Here is a 15,926-nt window from a genome sequence, read left to right on the forward strand (position 1 = left end):
AAAATATGCTTAGCTTTGATTCCCTGCAGATACTCATTGTGAATACATCAGATTAAAAAGTAATAATAATAATGATAATAATAATAATAATAATAGCAGTATTTCTGCACTGTTTGTGTTGACTGAGAATATTCTAAACGGGATGATGAGATTTGGTTGGGGCAAGATTAGTTTATAAATAGGGAGTCATTATGTGAAGCCAAACATTTCCTAATCCGTGGCATCAACGGTCATCCTAATCTGACAGAGGCCTACTTCTGTTTTCATTCAGTGTTATATAAACAAAGGATGAAAGCTGTGGGGCAGAGACTGAGGATTGAACGACAGTGATATCGTTAAATCACGCTAAAACATGTACACATGAGAATGAGGGCGTTCAACACAGTTTCTTCTGTCACAGTTAAATGCTTGGAATTTTATCAACACCTAATGCTAAGTGACAGATGATTATGTTTAGAGGGTAATAGACAATTTTTTCTTTAGTGGTGACTGAAGCAGCAGAACAACTGCCATTGAGAGCTTCTTCATTTAAAACAATTCCTTGAAATCAGAATGGGACTTTTTGTGCTTATTTCTGACAGATATTGCAAATGGCTTTTTCTAATGTGTGACAGAACACGTTAAAATCAAAGTTCAGTCCATTATTCACAGTGCACTTCAGTGAAACTGTGATGGAGGATTAGCACACACCACCACCAAACAGAAACTGTTTGATATGCTCCCACTAAGGAATTTAATTGAATATCTCACCCCACTGTGTTTGTGATACCCAAACGATGTTTGCCATCACTGATAGCTAACCGAGTTTAAAGTGATTTTAGAGCTGCAGCAAACCTGGAAACGATGATGTTCTCAAATGTCTTGCCCACAAACCAAAATGATTTCTTTGTTATCCAGCGCAAAGAAATGAAGAAAATACACATTAATACATTTGAGGATCTTAAACAATCTTAATGCTTCAAACCGATTAATCAATTATCAAAATAGTAAATAGTAATTGATTAAAAATCGATGAATTGTTTCAGCTCTAAGTGATTTGATTTGAAAGTTTATTGCAACATGGAAAAAGAAACAGACAAACATGACATGCAATTAAAGGCATAAAAAACGAAAACACCGTGTTCAAAAGGAGTGGGAAGAAGTTTTAAACGTATTCAATCCTACAACCGTCTTCACCCTTTATTAATTAACATATTGCTTCATAATTGTGAGGAGGCCAGTGAAGACAGGGGTCAAATATTAAGTATGCATCCTCTGTGTCCGTCCAACGTGAGCGGCATCTGACTGATGCACCATCAGTCATCACAGCGGAGCGTTTTCAGTGAAGAGGAACACACCGGGGAGAGGGAAAGAAAGGTTGGTGATACGTGAAACAGCTGGGGTGACCGTGGGGTTTTTACTAGCAGCATCACAGAAACCATCCAAAATCTGCACTCAATGTTCTCTGAGAGAGGCTGCTTTAATCCTATAAATGTACCTAGGAGACTTTACCTCAGGCAATGGGAGATGACTGACTCTACTGAGAGTTTACTGGGTAAAAAAAAAAAACGTTACATAACCTATAATTTTACAGAGACTGCTGCAAATTTTTATTAATATATTTTATTTTGAAAGTGTTTTAAACACCGCTTTCTCAATGTAGTAAACTCAGTGTAGTAGGAAAAAGCTGTCAAGCTGCAAAATAAAGAGGCAAACCTATCATTTTTGGAAGATTAGCCTTTTGTTAAATGGCTAAAATAAAGTGTCCCTGCCAGCAGCCAGTTCTCACTGACAGTGTGTCTCAAAGTGAGGACACACAGTGCAGTCAGCACTGACTATGTGTCAGCATCTCCTACAAGCACACATTAAAAGCCTCAAACTATCCCCACCTTAACGGTGACACCTTCTATAAGCAGGATACAATGGGAAAAGTATTCAATATTAGTTCATTGTGTTCTATACAATGGCAAAATAAAGCTTTCCATTTCTAATGGCTGTTAATCCAGCGCACTGTGACACGTGACAGACAGCTCTGGTTTTCTATCCATGAGATGCTTTACTCACTGAAGAAAAACAGCAGTGGCGCAGAGAAGCTGGGAATATTTGAGGATGCGGCTCATTAAAAATTAAAAGGAAGCCGTCAACATTGGAAAGTGACGACGACTTGAATTGTGACATCATTCGCGTGACAATTAGAAGCATTCTATTGCCATGCCGAAGCGCCTGTGACACCCATTGTACCTAACCTGCAAATGCATCAGCGACGCGGTGAAGTACAGGGTCTATGGGAGGACGCAGTCCCGACAGGCACAGATCAAAAGCCAGAGAAATGATTCATTTACGATGAGATTAAAGCAAAAATAAACAACACTGCCAAAGTCTTTTAGTCCAGGGACTTTATGGGTATGAATATATGTAGTACAATGAAACAATGAAATTTGAATTTCAAAGAATTCATAGGCAGACAACAGTCATTTTTGCATCAACGCAAAGCACTGCATTGTAGAGAGGCTATTATTACCTTCATGTATGCATTCATTTGTACATCAATAAAAGCTGCGGTGCGATTTTTTTCTTGTTATTATTCTGCTCAATGTTTTTCTTTGTGAACAATGATGGAGGCTCTGCCAAGAAATACTATCAGACCTGGCTGAGGGAGCGTTTGTGCATACAGCAGCAGAGCATGGGCGGGCAGGGGCGAGAAGCACTCCAACTGTTGAACACCCGACTGTTAGAGGGGTATAATTATCTTCTGAAACTTTTTGTGGGCACGTCTTTGTGTTGTCAGTCGCACTCCACCCTGCATACAACCTAGTGTAATGTTTCTGTTGCCACCATTTGTCTTGAAATAAAACAAATCACTTCCTGTGGAGCTGAAAGACTTATTCAGTATTGTGTGAACGAATTTGCTAATAATTTGAATGTAGCAGACATTTGTTTTTATATTCCACAAAATCAGATGTGCACCCTCGGCTGCAGTGTATGTTACATTTCTACCAATGTGTATTGAAATGCTTTTCCCTCTCTAAATAAAAAGACATGAAGCAAAACTATGTGGACAAATGTGTAAAGCAAATTCATTTTAGACAAAAAAAAAAAACACTCTCATTCTCCCAGCAAGGCACATCTCACACGCCAACTAATTCTCATGATTAAAACCCAATTACCAGAGACTGATCTGAACAGAGCTACATTAAGAATGGAAGGGAGGACGATATGTGCCGCTCACAGTTAATGAGCAACTCGCCCATGGGTCATGGACAATAGAAATGTTACTTCTGTGTGCAAGAAGCAGGCTTCAGACGCCACATGCTTGCATAATGGAGAGGGATTAACAAAAAATACCTCCTGTAATCTGCGCACAGCGCGATGAGCTGAGAGGGGGATTGAAAATGAGAGAGAGAGCGTGATAAAAGAAAAAAAAAAGAGGAGAGAGACAGAGACAGCACTAGGCCAATTGTTATAATGTGCTTAACTCTTCCTGGCATTGTGTTTGTGTTTGCATGTGCCTCCGTGTGTATACATAAACATGTCTGCATGTCTATGACTCACATCACGTCACTTTTGAGCTATACTCTATGTGTAAATGTCCTGGAATTCAAATCTAATTCAAATCTCTATTCAACTCCAAATGAAGATTCTACAAGTATTATGTTAGGTAAGAGAGAATGTACTAAAACCATGGACTTTAGTGCATTCTCTCTGTAAACTGATTGCTATTCTAAATTCTCTTAATTGTTCACTTTGATTCATGCAGAATTTACCTTAGAGGTATTGATGACGCTAGGACTGAAGCGTGCGCACGATAAATCCTCAATATGCTGAGATGTGGGTTTAAGAGGCTTTGAAAGGCTGCAGGTGAGCTAATCTGTATTTGAGCGAGTAAAAAAAACCCACAGAAATTTGAAATTCTTGGGAATCTTGAAAATGTAGCCGTCAGCTTTGCCCTGTTAATATACATGAAGACTCTTTTTAACCCCTGCAAACTGTTTATGCCTAATGCATTCACAGCAGCAGGAGAATTCGCTCATCATAAGGGTTTCTACAGATCTAGAATTTTAAAAAAAGGCTTTTGAATCTGCAGCATTTGTGAATATGCAACACAATAGATGTTTACATGTGCAAGTTTTCTCCAATCTTAATTGAAATCATTCGGGTTTGCAATCAGAACGTACCCGTTCACATGGACGTAAAAACTACTAACTACTACTAACTACAATTCAGTATAACCAGTTTTTGCTCCCGGTTTCTATCCATTTCTAACGGTATCAAAAGCGGAAATATGTCACGTTCAGGTAGGTTAGACAAGTGATAATCCAAATCAGGAAGTCATGAGCAGAACTACTGATTACATGAAAAAGGAACCCCCCCCCCACCCTCTTAATTAGAAATGTAAATGTCTTTCTAAATGGACTGTGTCGAATCACACTCTTCTGACTGGTGCGTTTTCATAAAGCATTTTTACAGCATTTGATCAGGTTTTTATTCTCATTATTTGTGTCTATGTGGCCAAAGCTACTGTCAGACTTATTTTTACAAGCTACAAAATCTCCCAAAGATGTAACAAAAAAAAAACGTACACAGATAAATAGAGAGTCTTCCCTGCTCTATAACTGCATCTCCATTCAGTGAAAAGAAATCTCTTTTCTGTTTTCTCTTCGTCACTACATTATCTCAGCTGTGTTTCCTCCTCCTCCTCCTCCTCTGTAACCACTCGTCCCTCCATGGAGACCAAACATCTACTGTCACCTGTCAATCAAGCCCTGCAAGGCAATGACCTCCCTCGGCATTGTTAGAAAGGATTTGAATCGACCTTGCTTTTTCAAGTTGCTTCCGCCGCTGGTTTGCCTGGAAATTGGCTTGTAAAAGAGGTGCCATGCCAAATAAAATTGGATTGATTGGCTCCCCGATAAATTGATTTATTGGGTTCGAGTCTGAGCGGCCAGACGAGCGTTGTTCACGGAGCTTTTACTGTGAAAGCAGTTGTTCGACAGGCTTGTGGTGCAAAATGAGTCTCTCGCCTTGGGGTGTAAATGTTACCTCTTATCATTCTTATTATAAATGTATTGCACTTTGAATAAGAGAGAAGAAATACTAACAAAGAATATCTAATATTGGTCCTATAAGTAGATATCTTTTTTTTGGCATAGTGCAGGAGTCACCAACTATATTTGTCGTAGGGCCAGAATTTTTGGGCGAATAATTTATTGTAATTTTGATAATTACATTTTCTGACAAAATTGAAGGCGAGTGCGGAAGCACACAAACACACAGACACAGCAACCAAAAACAATACTTTACTCCCATTTGGTGTTTAATTCAGTGTAATTCAGACATCGTACTTACCGCCCGATTATTATTGGAGTATACAGAGTATTATGGGTGAGACTTTTTAACTATTGACTGGAAATGGGCCACCAGTTGATGATCAATGGTGTAGTGGTTAGCAGATTTGTGGATTAGGCAAATGGGACACTCTAAATTGGCCGTAGGTTGTTTGTCTCTATGTGGCCCTGTGATGGACTGGCAACCTGACTTTCACCCTATGCCAGCTGGGATTGGCACCAGCGCCCCCTGCGACCTTCGTGGAGGATAAAGAGGCAGAAGATTTGTGGTCTGTGCAACTATTCTGTGTACGTTAGCACAATCTCCACTGATACATGGGGAAGTTATGTTTTGGCAGGTTTAGCTGTCTAACTCAACCCGTACCATCTCGCGTTTCGGTCAGGGTTAGAGAACGCCAGCAGTCGTCTATGTCAGACATGAAATGTCCTTTTCAGAAGGGAGGGTGGGCACAAAGACACATCCTGAAGAATGGCTTTCATTTCATATGTAGAGCTCAAGGAAACGGATCATAAAGAAACTGCGAAGGTTACCACTGTATGTGAGTGGATGCCAGGAAGGGAGACAAAGAGGAGAATACTGAGTGGGGATGCAGTTGTAGAGCAGGGAAGACTACAAAATAAGCTGTTGTGCGCTCTCTTTATCTGCGTACAAATGTTTTTTGTTACCTCTTTGGGACCTTTTTCTGGTGCTGACCTTGTCAGAACCAGTAGTCCTCAGGTATGCACCGTCATAGATCTAAGGTCTAATTCCATTCTGAACCTTGTTGCTCTCAGCAAACCAGCCTGCGTTCACACCCATCAATGACCTAATGATCAGCCAGTTAAACCATTTGTCCGAGAACCAGATTGGTGTAGCTATAGGTCTGGCACGAGCCGTGTCAATGTGAAAATGCTCAGGGAGACCAAAGCCTTTTAAGTCATAGGACGCCATTTTGGCCAACTAGTGAAAGTATACATCCAACACGATAGCTACTGAAGCTTTCAGACTTGCTCCACAGAGCAGACACCATTACTAGATGGCCATCAGTGCTAGAAAACAACAAGCACATTGTGTATCCATGTTTTCTGTCACTCTGGATACGTCATTCGGATCACTGGTCTGATTGGTTGTAGGTTTATCCAATTGCGTACCAAGGCAGTTTCATGCACATCTGTCGGCCATGCCTCTTGAAAGTGGGAGGTGACCCTTTTCCAGACTCATACTCAATCTCAAATGAGAGTGAGATTCAGTCTCTTGTTAGCCAGGTTTCTGGTCACACACAAAACAGTCGCACAGTGACAGAAAGTTGACAAATGACTGAAGGCACAACAAGATTGGTTACACAGGACTACGGACCAAACTGAGGGAGGATTTTGCAGACGCGACGAAAGATGGAAAAATAAAAACTCATTCTAGATAAAGAGTAATTACAGTGAGTACATAAACATGTCAAGATTGTGAGTTGCGAGTCATTTTTAGCACAATTTAAATCAATGGCAGCGAAGCAAGAAAAGACGCACTGCAAACTAAACGTTCTCCGAAATGCATAAACACCTAGAATTAAAGACGCTCACGTGATTTTATTGTGTCGCGTTGAAAAATAACATTTTTCATTTATGACTGTCATTGTACCATTAAAATCTATAATCAATACGACTCCTAACTAGAATAGCCCAACACACGCACACACTGTTTCAGTCAAAATTATTTTTTAGATAGATGTTGCTATAAAATAACTACAATGTACGTTGCCTCTCCCACATTTCTCTCTCTCTCTATAACCAAGCAAGCTCATTCTCACACACACAGCCTCTGTATCTCCCTCCCTCCTCTCTCTCTCTCTCTCTCTCTACTCCTCTCTCTCTCTCTTTCACATGAATGTCACCTCTACTGATGGTGGCTGCTGGAATTCACGCACACATACTCTCACAGCCACTTGCTGACTTTGGATGGGAAGAGGAGAAGGAAGAGGAGGAGGAGGAGGAGGAGGAGGAGGTGGTGGAGGGGGGGACATGTTGAGGACTGTGAGAAAGGACTGTGCCATCAGAAGAGGCAGAAGAGGAGTCAGTGTCTGTCTGTGTCCATGTCTTCGCTCTGTTCCCAGCGTCTTCCTCACAACGACAGCCAACATCCCTCCTGCTGTTCCAGCTCTGGATCTAAGTCGGCTGGGTTACCGCCTGGACTCTCTGCTCATTATTCATACATGCCGCCGTGTTTAAATGGGAGGCAAAGTTGGACCTTCATGGACTGCAGGAATGGTGATAAAATGTTTGATTTCTCTTGCGCTTTTACGAGCTTCTTAGCATTCAAAATGACTTCACTTTTCTACAGTAAAAACATTTTTATATGTAAAATCTGAACTTCTCTTCTTTGGTATTGCCTCTTTTGAATAACTTAGTTATTTTGCAGTATAAGATTCAGAATTTGGGGTGCATTTTGATGTGAAAAATGAGTGGAGAAGGAGGGTAGCAATACCTTCATCTTCCCCTTTTTTGAAAGTCAGTCACTCATTGGTCTTCAAAGTAAAAATGTGACTGTGGCACTTTTTCTGAGTGTGCTCTGTTGGTGTAAGATATTTATTTTTGGTAAAAGGAGTGGAGGCTTTATGTTGGACCGGAGGTGAAGTTTCACCGCTTCCAATTTGTCCCTCTCCAGGGGAACACTCCAACTAAACTCTTCCCCGTTAACCCACTTAGACGCCCAATCTCCCCTGCGGGGATTTTTCTGAAGCACCCATCCTACTCTAGTTTTTTTGAGGAAAGCAATAGCAAAAACCAGCCAAAGGGGGCAGTGAGAAGGAAGGCACCCCCCTCCCTAAGGTGTGAGGGGGGGAGAAGATGGCAGCTCTCGCCAGCACTCTCATTAGACAGAAACGAGCAGTCAAGGACGACCACCCCAACCGACCGGTAGCCAACAAGCGCAGGCCCTGTCCTAAGAGCAACAAGTCCTTGTGCCAGAAACAGATCCTGGTCCTGATCTCCAAAGTGCGACTATGCAGCGGTCGAAAAAATCAAAACGAGAAAAGGCCAGGTAAGTCACTGCTATTTCCATTTTTCTCTACTTTTTCCTCTTTTTTTTTAAGAATCAGAAAATCTGAACCAGAATATTAGGGATGAGCAGATGGATTGGATATTGGAAAAACAAAAATAAAACATAAATCTAATACGATCCAAAAACCTTGAATATCACATAAATACTTCACAGCAAACAGGCTGTAAAGGAAGACATGTGCCACCACCATCATGTGCCCAGAACATGTAGTGATTATATGAGTTATAATTATTTTAAACTAAAGGAAGGGAAAAAAAAACTATTATTTATAGTATTTTAGTATAATTTTGTTAAAAAAAAGAGACATCAGTAGAGACTCAAGGCTGTGATATCCGACATGATAAAGTATCCCTACAGAAAACTATATTAATTAAAAAAAAAAAGACTTGATCATGTGTTAACTCAATAAGGGGTATAATGTTACACAATTATTATACAATTAGGCCTACTTATGTTATTTATTTGACTACAATGAGTTTCTCTTCCCAAATCAAATTCCCTCTCAGTCTATTAAAGTTGCCAGGAACAACATTCTATGCTTAGGTCCTCTTCTTTGGTCTTTACTGACATTGATGCCTTTTTCATGTTTTACCACAGAAGCCTCAAACTCAAGGCCCGTGGGCCAGATGTGGGCCTCCAATTGACTTAGTGTGGCCCTCCAATTGATATCAAGCTATAATTCTTTATTTTTTTATTTTTTTTTTACAGATTAACAGATTAAATTTGCATCATAAATAAGTTATTGTGAACTAACAAACACTTTCATTTTTTAACGTTGAATATATATATAAATAATATAATATAATGTTATGCTCATACCGTCTACCCCTACTGAACAGTTGCTTTTTACCCAAACATTTGAACGATAGTACAATTGATTGCCCCCCTCCTGACCAGACTAGATGCTCATCTCATTTGTGGTGCTGTCTGTGTGACAAAAACACTCACTTTGGACAGTCTTCTGTTAAGCTTAACTGCTGTATAAGCCGTTTAAGCTGGTTAAGGGAGGGAAAACAAGGGGCCAAATGAAATTCTGATTAGAAAATGACTGACAGTGATAGTACAAATATAAATCTTGCACCCAGACCTGTAATTTTAAATACGGATAAAAAATATCAGTTCCTCTGATCTATGCCTCTTTGAAAGCATAACTTCCACACCAAGGCTGTGAACATGTCATACGCTGTCAGTCTCTTATCAAAACTTATTGATATGTCATAGCGCTTTTTTGTTTTGATTTTCTTAATTGGCATCCCTTTTGGTGCGACTGGTAGACCACTTTATTATTCAATACACCGTGAGAAGGGTTTTTCTTGGTAAGCGGTAGCATACTTTAGTTAAATTATGCATAATACAGAAATGCCACTGCACAAAATATGTTTCATACAGAGGCCCGGATACTTTCATGGCTGATGGAGGCAGAAATAGTGAATTTAGAGTGTTGTATTTCCCCTGGAGGTAAAGCCTGCATCTGAGCATTTTGAGTGTGAGAACGATGAGCGATGAGCAGAGCTTTGTGCTGTATGAGGATTCTCATTTCGTTGTGCGTCACTCAGTCTTTTGATACCGCTGTGCTTGGCTTCAAAACACCACTGTAATTCAAAAAATTTGGGAAGAAAAGTTTAGGCAAGGGCCTTGCCTTGGAGGCCACCATCTTGCGCCACCATGTTTCTACAGTGGCCCAAAGGGACATGCATTTTATGTCTTCAAGGGGAAAGTCTTCCTGCAAATGGAGAAGAGCGGCTGCACCCACATAAACCAAGACGAGACAGAAAGAGTGGCGAGAGTTGTGAAGGATAGGTTTACATCCCACTGGAATGTGAAGGCCAGCATACATAGCGTCATATGTCCCATTTAATTTGTGTGTTCAGTTGTTTGCACACTATGTTGGTCTGGTGTTGCACCGTTAGGGGGTTGATTATGGATGAAATCATTTCATGCTCACATAATACCATTACTATCAATGCTATATCATTTTTATAAGAATGACATCTGTGATTTATTTATTTTTTATTTTTAGATATTCTGTTTGCTGTTTAAGCCAGAAGGTTCTGTGTCATGGACATCAACCTCATCAACAACTCTCACACACATTGGCCCATGGCAGGGTATCATTTTCCAAGAAGTCCTGACTGTATTTTTTTGTCATTTAGAAATATTAACAATTTGGAAAATTCACTATCTGCTTTTGTACTACTGTATTGTCCTATTCCAAATTATGATATGAAATAGCCAATACCAGGGTATGAGATAGATGTTCTACTGTGAACCTGATAATGCTGCCACCCACAGGCAAGTACAATAATAGACACTACAATTAAAAAAATGATTATTTTTCTTTGGCTTTATACCGGGAAGAAAGATAAATCAACCTCAATCAGCTGAAACATTTAAAGTACAAGTCATAAAAATATCCCCTCTGACTTTGTCACCCCCACAGGAAAATATGTTACTAACCACCTTTGCAGAATGATTAAAAATGTTGCTAAGTGTTTAAAAATTAGGTTTCAGATCATGTTTAATTCAGCAAACATTCTTTGCTCCGAGACACTGGGGGTGTGTGTCCACTGGAGGAGACAAACACACACAGATTTCTGCCTCTGTGGGGACCAAATTAGCTGTACTGTTCCTCAGTGATTGTACAGAATACTCATGTAAACACTCTGGTATCAAACCACATGTGGAGAAGTAACATTTTCACCATTTTGGCCACAGTTTAACAACATGTTCTACACAACTTCTTTAGCTACAGTGCTGCTCTCCGTCTCCCTCTTTCTCCATCAGTGGTACTGCAGCCTCACAGCAGGGGTCTGCTCTTTCCTCTGTTCTTCTTCTCTACTTCATTTCCTCATCTTCAGGAATTCTAATATATTATTGTATTATAGTTTTTTTTTAATACAATCATTTATAAGTATTTATAAGTTCTAATAAGTAAGACACATTTTCAAGCTAGCTAGCAAAACAAAGGTAGTAGTGTCAGAGCAGGCACAGTTAGTGATCAGTAAACCTCTATTAAAGCCTTTTTTTATATATATCATTACTGCATAATACCAACTATAGCTCCAGTGCAACATTGAACCATGCTTTTAGACACACTTAAAAAAGTATGGAACTGAAGACTGCAATATTAATTCCGCAGTTGTGATTTTTTGCTGCGCACGCAGCCACTTTTTTCCATGTAATGCTCGTTTGAAGACGAGAATCTGCATTTTCTTCACTCGGGCTAAATATTTTTCACTATTTTTAAACCAATACTTCATGCATATATAGTTTACTTTAAAATGTCTGTGGGTTTAAGTGCATATTGTAGCATCATATGCATATAAAATGGATGAATATAGTCAATTTGCTATGGTTACACATGTTTCTACTTTCGTTTTAGCGTCACACCCGCACAGTGTGCACACATGAGATACATTTACTACTGCCATAAAGCTAAGTGCCTACTCATTTGGCATAAGGATAGACATACACCCTGCATCCTATATATGTGCCAGGCACAATGTAGAAGACACAGGCAAACCACAGCATCAGCCTGAGTTTGACTTGCCTCTCTGCCCTACACCCATATACACTGCAAAGACCCCAGAAATAGTGAAACTGGTTACTAAGCCAATAAGTACTACACACAGAAATGTAATAAATAAAAGAATGAGGCTCATGTCTGAAAAAGCCACAGCAATAACTACCATTATCCAGTATCTACCAAGCCTATTCAACTACATATTTGGAAAAAGTAAAGGTTCAAGTTGCTGGAGATTTGCATTTCCCACGTCTGACCTGTCGAGCTAGAACTTGAAATATGTTGCAAGAATCTTGCCATAATTTCTAATAACTGAAAAGTGAACATTCCAAACATACAGTTAAAAATAGAGCACATTGGACATTTGTGTAGCTTATTATGTTGGACTCTGTTAACTCCCCTTTGTTCAAAAAGCCTGGGTTAATACACAACAAATGTTTCTTAACAATCATACATCAACAGACCACATCCAGCAACATTATCTGATGAAGAGACTGGATTATAGTCATTTAAATAAAAGACACAGATAGATATTACCTGGCCAACCTTGGGAATTATGGTACAATCACATTCCACCATTAAAGATGATTTACATCCAGAGGTGAGGGAGATTTTCTTACTTCACTTTCACCACTGTTTGTTCAAGGCACTTGGAAAGTAGAGTAGCACCTTTGCATTGTTCCCTGTCTGAGTTTGTGCCTGTAGCGGCGCGATGCCCCAATAACAGTCAAGGTCAAAGACCGCCTCCTCTCACCTCACATTTGTTTTCATGCACATTGGCTTCTTCTTCTGCAACTTAGGAATGGACATTTTGCTAAAAGAAACAAAAGAAATAGGCTGATGGAATTAAAAACAGACATGATACAGAGTGTCTGCAATGAGGGACATTCATGCTGCTGTGAGGAGGACATGTGAAAAATTTGGTGTGGAAAATGAATGATGCTTGGCATTTTCAAGCAAAGAGGTGGGCAGTGACGTTACACATCACTCGTCAGGTAAGCCTGCAGAGCTTTCTGAAACGATGACTCTAGGTCCAACAGTTGGCTTTCGTATATGCTTTACTAGTGTACCAAGAAAACAGAAATCAACACTGCTCTACTGACAAACACAGAGAGTAGAGTGGAGCTGTTCGGCTTAATCAGCATTGTGTGAAATCATGTGACAATGATTTAAATGACATTTGTTACACACCATAGCTTTAACATGCATACATGCAAGAGACCCATTAAAGAACTAATGTGGCCAATGGAAAAAACTCCCAATTGTCAGTAATCTGCACTGTTGCCCTGTTTTCAGATCAATTCAACTAATTAATGTATAGCGATTAATCAATAATCAGCCTCTCCTTTTAGTTCAAGGTGGAATTTGACCTGATATTGAACTGCCTGACCCTCTTTATCACCTTTTAAAGCTCTCTCTAAATTAGAGTAAATTAATCTAAGCACACAACACAGCCAGGAATAGAAAATGCACAACAGACCTCTAGACCCAACATTATGATACAAAGAACAAATAAGGAAATGCAAGTAGACTTCACAGTAATAAAATTATCAAAACACCTGAGAGGGCTCAGTCATTAACTAATGTTAATATATAGTGCTGACCAGTGGTGGATGCTGGTATTTGAAACAGGGGGAGTTCATTTCAAGCCCAGTTATTTATACATCAATTCTTACATAAATTGGAAAGGACATGCATTAATATGTAAACATTTAAATGAGCAAATTCCCTCGCTAAATCCACACAGGCCTGAGGCTCCACTGTCATATGTTTCTGCAATGCTGTCAATCAAAAACTTGTACCACCTTTTCAGACAGCTCCTCCAATCACCATGCAGAAGCCTAGCATTCGTGTCTGCCCACTGCTCTATCGACTCCCAGAGAAGCTGAGCTTCCGTGGAAGTGACATTTTTGCCGCATTTGTCCAATCACCGCCAAGAAAGAAAAAAAAAAAACACCTATTCCGTGCTATCCCATAGCTGAGCATCAAGTGGTTTTTATGCTGCTACAGGAATACAAAAATTACATTAGACAACCCGTCATCCGTGATAAACAGCTCATTTTGAACGAAATCGTGACATGTTTGGCGATATTTCAGAGGAAGCTGAGCTACTCCTGCAATCTTAGAGCAATCGCCACTGGTGCAGACCCAAACACCTTGTAGCATTGAGTGGGCCGTTTGGCTTGGAGGTGCACTGTAGTACGTATGTTGTAGGGGAAAGTATCCGTGAGGATGGTTGACAGTTGGAACACAAATGTCAGCCCTGGTTGGCGGGCGGCAGACTGGGTTACAAGGAAAGATCCAGCAGAGGATAGCATTAAGCTGACCCCCAGAGATCAGGGCTGCAAAGTCGCTTACTCAACAACACCTGATCAGACAATGCAGCGTTAGGTACCTTTTCATCAGTGCTTCACCGACTGTGACAGGGGTCAGAGACAGAGAGAGGTGAGAGAAAGACGGAGGGAGGGTGATTTGGCACAGATAAACACAAGCTTAAAGTGGTGGTTCAGGGTTTTTTTCTAAAGTGTGTAGTTGTATGAGGTATTGACACATAGTTAATGCTGACCTCGCCACGTGTGCGCTCCCACACATTGTCCTCACAGCCAGAGACATGGATGCTAGCCAAAGACCTGGATAGAGCTGAAGTTTTTACAAAAATGAAAGAATATAAATGTCCATGGGAGTGGTGTTCTATCCAGTTCTTATAATACATCCATGATGCTAGCCCTCACTGAAAGCATGGCTCCCTGTGTGCAACAAAAAACAAACTGTATTTAGCCAAATGGTTCACTCAAAAACATCTATGCCTACTTAAGTCTGTAATATTTTAATTCTGATGCTTGTCAGTCATGGCGTGGACACAATGGAACCCAGGAGCTGTTGCTTTGCCGTTGACTTATTGAGTCTTATTTGAGTTGCTCAGGTAAAACTGAACACAGGATTTGAATCACTGAAACAACAAAATAACACATTGGAACATCACTGATGGAGGCAACATCAAAAACTCCTGTGTGCCCGATTGTAAAATTAGCTGTTTTCTCTGGACTTCGGTGTGGAGAGCAAGCAGTTTACAAAGTGACACAAACTTTACTTTACACTTGGATAAGGCTGTCCAACAGCGAGATGAAGCAGTGAAAATAAAGATATCACAGACTTCAAAAGTCATAGATTTTACGTGTCTTTTGCTGGGTGGCTAATGTCTGGCAACCATGTTGTCAGCGAGGGTTAGCGTCCTTGTCTTGGGCTGGTTTTACAGTGTGGATGAGTGTCTGGCACATTACCGCTGCAGTGCATTTCTCTTTTCCTTTAGACACATGATAACTACTGTGAATGTTCACACTGCCCACATGTGAGTGAGCCATGTGGCATGCGTCTTAGAGTGGGCTGAAAAGTTCACAGGCTGACTAAAATTAGTATTAGAGACACCATGGTGTGAACAGACATCTGCAGAAAAAGAGGGTGAGCCCCCAAGGACATTAGGGGATGATGCTCCAGCTTTATCAACTGTGCAATAGTGGGCAGGTGAATTCAAGAGGGTTAGGGAGAGCCTCGAGGATGACTCAAGGTCAGGATGTCCTGCCACAGCCACCACCTAAGAAAACATTGATCGTGTGTGATGGATGTTTGACCGTTAATCAGATAGCCAATGTTGCAAGCATCATCTGTGAAGGAGTACAGACCATTATTTTGTATGGTTTTTGCTCAGTGGGTGCCACACTTTTTGATACCTGATCAAAAGTACACCAGGCGTGTCATGCTGCAGGAGAACTTTTAAAGCAGATTCAGTTGGTTTTCTGGAATGTTTCCTATCTTATCCTGAGTGTTGGGTGCAGCTCTTCAAGACAGAGACAAAAAGGCAGTCCATGTAGTGGAAATCAGGGCTGGGGGGGTCAACAGAGTCTGACGGCTCCGACAGCATTGTGCATCATGTGCGTCTGCGCAATATCATAGCCCAGAGTTTTCCGAAAATATACTACACGAACTCGTGAACTGTTGAGGAATATTTAGATTATTTGGCTCGGAGCATGTCCTCGCACAGAGCGAGACT

General features: G+C 40.4%; 1 protein-coding gene across 1 annotated transcript in view; it reads left to right on the forward strand.

Moving 5' to 3' along the window:
* Window positions 1-7,324: 7,324 nt before the first annotated feature.
* Window positions 7,325-15,926, forward strand: part of fgf11b (fibroblast growth factor 11b) — a 38,454-nt gene continuing 29,852 nt past the window's right edge. The window contains exon 1 of the mRNA XM_044042847.1: window positions 7,325-8,334. Within this exon, the coding sequence (XP_043898782.1) occupies window positions 8,142-8,334 (193 nt within the window). The 5' untranslated portion in view covers window positions 7,325-8,141. The remainder of the gene's footprint in view (window positions 8,335-15,926) is intronic.

The sequence above is a fragment of the Solea senegalensis genome, linkage group LG13 (assembly GCF_019176455.1).
Source record: "Solea senegalensis isolate Sse05_10M linkage group LG13, IFAPA_SoseM_1, whole genome shotgun sequence".
Lineage (NCBI taxonomy): Eukaryota > Metazoa > Chordata > Actinopteri > Pleuronectiformes > Soleidae > Solea > Solea senegalensis.